General features: G+C 32.7%; 1 protein-coding gene across 1 annotated transcript; it reads left to right on the forward strand.

The window, feature by feature from the left end:
* Positions 1 to 804: 804 nt before the first annotated feature.
* Positions 805 to 5046, forward strand: LOC126978134 (uncharacterized). Its single transcript, XM_050826880.1, has 4 exons — positions 805 to 1296; positions 2044 to 2790; positions 3580 to 3908; positions 5004 to 5046. The coding sequence occupies exons 1-4, from the start codon at positions 1030 to 1032 to the stop codon at positions 5044 to 5046; spliced, it is 1386 nt and encodes a 461-aa protein (XP_050682837.1). The 5' UTR covers positions 805 to 1029.
* The last annotated feature ends 1797 nt before the right edge of the window (positions 5047 to 6843 follow it).

The raw sequence follows: 6843 nt of genomic DNA on the forward strand, positions 1-6843 counted from the left end.
AAAAGGTTCTCGCTAAGCGGTTGTCTCAAAGATCAAATACAGATGCCTCTGTCTGCGGCCCTGCCGCCGATAGCTCACCATTTGGGCATGACTCCGCTGACGGCGGCACTCCAAATTTATGATATATTGTTTTTGCATATTATATCTAATAATATAATACATAGTTTTTGTACATATTTTACAAACTTATGAAAGAAAATAAATAAAATGTGAATAGAAATAAGAAATAACACAATATATTTCCTGATCATTATTAGAGTTCTGAGTGTATATTTTGATATACCATGTGATTTTATGAAATGATAATGTTAATTATGTTTTATGTTATGTTAATTCATTCAAATTCCCAATCGTCTGTTGAATATGGGTCATTTTAGTCATAATAATAATATGACAGCACCTAAGTCTACTCCTGTCAAAACTAATGCTACCTATCTAAAAGGGGCACGCGGGGACTACTTCTATAGTGTCAATAATATATGATAATATTATGTATTAAACATATATCAAATTATCTTCTATACTTACACGACTTATAGGGGTCTTAACTCTTAGTTACCAGGTCAGAAAATTAAACAAAAAATGTTGATATTTATCGTATACTGAGTAAACGTTTATCGAATATACATAATTTCAAAAGGAAAATGGAAATGATGTAAGATGAAATGAGAAAACTGGATTGGACTTTTTTTAAAACAAAATAGTGAAAATAATAAATACTAAAGAAATAAAAATACTAAAGACAAGGCAGTAAGGCCCCTGGCTATAGCATGTTCGAAAGAACGAATTATTAAAAAAAAATGAGTAAACGTTTACTATACTTGGTCTTTGGAGTAAACTGCTTTCTTAGTCTACGATATTTTTAATTCTTGTAACTAATGTTTTATGTTTTAAACTTTTAACCAACTTATAACCTTCACATTCAAATCATTTCTGATTTCAGTTCACTTTTATCAATAAAAATATTATTTAAAATTTTTATAAGTTCACCCTATATTTTGTAAAGTCAGTTGTTGATATTGTTTAACTATGACGGAAGAAAACAAAGCTACTAAGGAAAGAGTATCCTCAGAAATTGGAGATCGGAGCAATCAGAGTTTTTTAGGTGATCCATTATCAGCTAAACATGCAGTTGAAATGTTACTTAATGATACATTGCAGTATAATGTCTGTAGATATTGCCTACATGTAACAACTTATCTAAGAGAGTTGGATGAAATATTGACGATGGGGGGCAAGGATGCTTTTTTTGAAGTTACAATAAACGATATAATAGCGAGCGTTCATCCTTTTAAGGTAAAATAACTTTAATAAATTCTTTGAATGAGCTGCTAATATAGGTGGTACATACAAAACGAGCAAAGACCTTGTTTGTTGATATGAATATGTTTCAGAATTTACACCAAAAAATACCAAGAATAAGAACAACAATAACTGTGGAATTCTAACACAATATGCTCTAAATGTCTAGTTACACACTCTTTACTCTATAGGTTTTTAAATGCAAAACATTTTGAATTACTAGTGAATACGCCCCTACTGGCTGATATTGTATAAATTCATTTTTGCCTTTCACTGCAAATACAACACTGTAATATGTTTATTTTTAGCTTCCTTAACAGAACATTCTAGTATGTTGGGTACAGAACTCTTGAGTACTTTAGTACATAATTCACATGGCTATAGTAACTTTGAATGTAACAGACAGTTTGGCTATAGCAACTGTTTTTAATGAATCATTTGTAGCAAATTCCTTTAAAATTCCATGCAGATATTATGACCAGAGTCAGCACCAAAGAGTTTCCTTATCTTTTGTTTACAATCACACAGATGGTCAGCAATGTGGAGATCTTACATTTTGTTCATAGATAATGGTGAAGTAGGTTGGTAAACATGAACATTTCAGAGTTTAATGTTTTGTATGGTTCAGTTAGTTCAGACATATTCTGAGTAGGTAGTGGGTAATCAATAGAGTTGAAGCTTAGAGGTATTGGATCACAAAAGATTAAGATAATCATTTAATCTTTTTGAATGTCATTACAGGTGAACAGTAAAACCAATGTCCTAAACAAGATATGCAATATGTGTTTGGATAAAGCTATCTCATGTTATCTTTTTGCACAGCAATGTGAACAGTCTGAAAGAGCATTGCGAAACTATTTTGAAGAAATTATTGATAAATTTAATAAGTTGGACCCCATAGAACCTGTAAAGAAAAGAGGAAAAAGAAAGATAAACCCCAATTATAATATTCTATTTGTGGAACATGAGAATGTTATAGATTTTGCAGAGCCTATTATTAATATTGTTAATTTAAATGCAGTGCCTAATGAGCAAGATACAATAAATGATTTAGAGTGTTCTAAGTGTTGGCAAGTTCTACCAAATACAATTTCATTGTTGAATCATGAGAAGTCACACCCAAAGTCAATGTGGTATCACTGTAGGCTATGTGGCAAGTCATTTGTCAGAATTCATCAATATAAGAGACATATACGAAATTGCCACATTAGCAATGAAATAAATGTTCCGGAGAAAAAGTTTAAATGCAATGAGTGTGGTATCATGAATGAGCAGTTTAGTATACATTTGCAACATGTGGAAAAACACAAATTCAAATCAGTTTTTGAATGTTTAATAAAACAAAATCTTAAATGCATCTGTATGATATGCTTTGGAAAAGAGGAAACTTTAATAGATTTAAATGAGTCAATGCATTTCCATGGTGGTTATAAGGAGTTAAGTGGCGAAAGGAGCATCTCTAGTATCTTGACAAGAGTGTTGCCAAATGTAAGTATATTTAACATTTCATTATATTTTTAAGAACAATAAATATTTTTTGTAAACAATAGAAGGACTGAATTTAGTTAATATATTCCAACTCATTTGTGTATTTATCAAGCCTTTTTTCCTTGATGGTCCAGACAATTAAAGCCTCAAAAAAAAATTAATCTTGATAGTGGTATTAGTAACCAACTTATAAACTGACAAAAAAGGAGGAAGTTCTCAATTCCATGGTACTTTTTTTATTATGTGTATTTAAATAACTTCAGAAAATCACAAACTTTTTTCTTCCCTCTTTTAAATTGAAGGCCCTTTGAATATTTTAAATGTCCTGCATTGTATTCAAATCCATTGAAAGATAGAAATAATTCACCTTGAACATCATATTGTTACAAGTCATGACTATAAAGTCAAAGTACAAAAACTTTATTCAGTTAGGCTGAACTAAGTGCTTTTGAATCATCACTATAAATATTTCTTTTAAATTATTGAATCTACCATAATATGTTCAAAAAAAGTTGAGCTCATGAGAACATACACAAACATCAATGGCCACTCTTTTCAATCTAAATATAGAGTATTTTATAATGGCTGTAATGTACATAACAAATTAGTTTGTAAGGTGCTAAATTGTTGACAGGATTTGGAGAACACCATTATTTTTGCTCAAACAATTTATGAAATATTATAGCATTCACTAATATACTCCCAATCTGTATCAATAACTAGTTGTAGCTGTTAGTAGCTGTAGTTTGCTATGCCTTATGGAGTTTCAATTAAGTATTTCCTTTCTAGAATAATGTTAACAGATATCAAGATCTACTAATACCCTTATTACCGGTATTAAAACGTAAAATCAATGACACAGACAAATATGTTGTCAAGAAAATGAAATTAACAAAGAATTTGGAGATTTTTTCACAACAAATCATAATATGCACATTTCATTTTGACATTTCATGTGTATATGAATTGTCTAGACCAGACTATTCTGTACGGTCATCAAGCAATTGTGAAATCTATGAAGTACTGAATACAGTTAGATCTTTTAAATCTTTTTTTTATTCTAACCCAATTAATGCTATAACATCAAATCTAACAATTAAAAACATTAATGGCTTTTTGTGCAAAAAAACAATGGGATCATATCCATGCCTGGAGAAAGTTGAGCATGCAAATGAAAGAAATGATATTATATATGAAATAACAAAGAAAATTACTTTGAGCAATGATAAAAAATTTGTTGAGAAAAATATTGGTATCAACAAAGTCATTCCAATATCAGAACTAGAACAAAATGGGAATCTAAAGAAACAAGAAAAATTTATGCCAGGTGAAGTGAAACCCGTTACTGACAATTATTATTATGATGGCATAAATGAAAGAGATATTATTAAGTATATAAATAGAGAATCTGAATCCAAAGTAATTGTGTGTGATTTGAAACAACCACATTTTAATAAAAATAATTTTATTGAAAGCTGTAAAATTTGCTGGATTTTTGGTAAATCTAAGTTTTCAACATGCAGTTTTGGAATAATCAAAAGACACAGCAATCAAAAAAATATTGTTTGTAAATTCTGTTATTTATTCCGTAATGTTGCTAGATGTGAAAAATGTCATAGACAAAACCCTCAAATTGATTAAAGTTTAAGAATAGAAATCAAGGAATGAGTCATTATTATAGAGTGTCAAATTGAAGTAGAAATTTATACAATATATTGGAACATGCCAGATAAACATTTTTTGTTGGCGATTTTTGATTTCTATGTTAAACTCTCGCGTCGGGTAGGTCGATCGGTTAACGTCAAACTGAAAGCACTTAAATTTTTTTGTCGCCATAGCGCGTCAGTGGACTGACTAGCTCGGCAGACGATTCTCATCAGCGCCACGTAGCTCTACGCGCGTAGCAATTCATCAGCGCTGGAGTGAACGTGTTTTTTTCATAGCTACTACTACGCTACGTCGTCAGCGCTGATCGGTCGAGCTCTAAATCCAGCATAAGATAAGCTTAAGCAGTTGATCAATTTGTTATAAACTTCATCTTAAAAAATCCAACTAAGCTAACACAGATCTATGAGTGGGGTACGTCACACGTATAATTTATGAGCGAATTCAATTTATTACAAATGTGACATACATTATAGATCAAGGTTAATAATTGTATACATTTTTAAATTTTTTTTCATATTGTTGTTAAGGACGGCTTTTTTTACTAGCAGGATGGTTGAGTGGATAGTTTCCTACACAGAACAGAAATAACTAGTAGAAGTGGCATCACGTTAATTTACTATGAAAACCGATGTCGCCAAACTCACACATTTATCTATAAAATATGTTATACACACAATTTAACAATTAGCCGGAAATAAGTAATTCCGGCTTTATGCTAATATCATATTCTTAAAGTGATTATGACAAGTTCAGAATTTTTTCTTAAATTTCAAAAAATAACATATAAAAATTTGAAGGAATAGGAAGTCTGTAACCATAGATTTGACTTCTGTCAAAATACCTAGTGTTGTACAAAAATGAATAAACACATCGATATGTTAGTGAAAACTAGAAATGATGTTATCAGGGTTGATAAAGTATATTACCGATATAGTATGTCTGAAGGTAAAATAATAATAGGCCAATATTTTTTCTTAGGTATATTTTTATTTGTAAGGATGGACAATATTTAGCTCAATTCAAATAAAATCAAGACGGCGTACACGGACAGTCTTGGAAAGTTACAATATTAATATAATGACGAGAAGGTCGCGGAATGGTGTAAATTGAACCTTGTCCAATTTAACCCCCAGAAGACTCAAGTTTGCGCGTTTACCACTAAAAAAACCCCATTTGTCGTATCACCGCTCTTCGACAACACTTCCCTTAAAGCCTCGCCTAGTATCGGAATACTGGGTCTCGAAATCTCGAGCGATAGCCAATTTCGTGGTCATCTGGAGGGCAAAGCCAAATTGGCTTCAAAGAAACTGGGCGTCATTAATAGAGCACGGCAATACTTCAAGCCGGCCCACATACGAGCGCTCTACAAAGCGCAGGTCCGGCCACACATGGAGTATTGCTGTCATCTCTGGTCTGGCGCACCCCAGTATCAGCTCGATCATTTGACCGCGTGCAACGCAGAGCAGCTCGAATTGTCGGGGACCGAGTGCTCTGTGAACGGCTGGCTCACTTGGCGTTGCGTAGAGACGTCGCTTCATTGCGTGTCTTCTACCGCATTTATCACGGGGAGTGTTCCGAAGAGCTGTTTAACCTGATTCCTTCCGCCGAATTCCACCTTCGCACGACACACCACAAGTTAGGTTATCATCCTCACCATCTGGATGTGTGGCGGTCCTGCACAGTGCGGTATTCAAGGAGCTTTCTTCCACGTACTACAAAGCTGTGGAATGAACTTACTTGTGCGGTGTTTCCGGGACGATACGACATGGGTTCCTTCAATAAAAGCGCGTAGACCTTCCTTAAAGGCCGGCAACGCTCCCGTGACTCCTCTGGTGTTGCAAGAGATTGTGGGCGGCGGTGATCACTTAACAACAGGTGACCCGTACGCTCGTTTGTCCTCCTATTCCATAAAAAAAAATATTTACCTGGGCAACACACGCATAAAACATAGTTTTTTTTATAAGTATTTATTACTCTTTATTCTGTATAAACCCAGGGGCCAGTAAGACATAAGATTTTATAAACCGTACTGCTTCTATACGTAATGCGCGTGCAGAAAGAAAATTTCCAAAACAAGCAGTAACGAATGATTAATAAAAAGAGAAGCTACAAGTACTGATGAAATATTAATAATCTTGTTAGTCTTATGATATATGATATTTTATATTATAATGTACATTATGCTACAATGATGGCAAATATTCCAAGAATTCATGGTTTTTTATAATTCTATGACGTATTTCCTCTACTCAACCTTATCGGTGGAACCTCAATAGCTATAATATGCCAAATATTAAAATTTTATTTGAATCTTACACATCATTGTTAAATTATGATTAGCTGAGACAAGAGACAATTAAACCTATTAATTTGAATTCATCGTAG

Source organism: Leptidea sinapis, chromosome 2 (assembly GCF_905404315.1).
Source record: "Leptidea sinapis chromosome 2, ilLepSina1.1, whole genome shotgun sequence".
In the NCBI taxonomy this organism is placed as follows: domain Eukaryota; kingdom Metazoa; phylum Arthropoda; class Insecta; order Lepidoptera; family Pieridae; genus Leptidea; species Leptidea sinapis.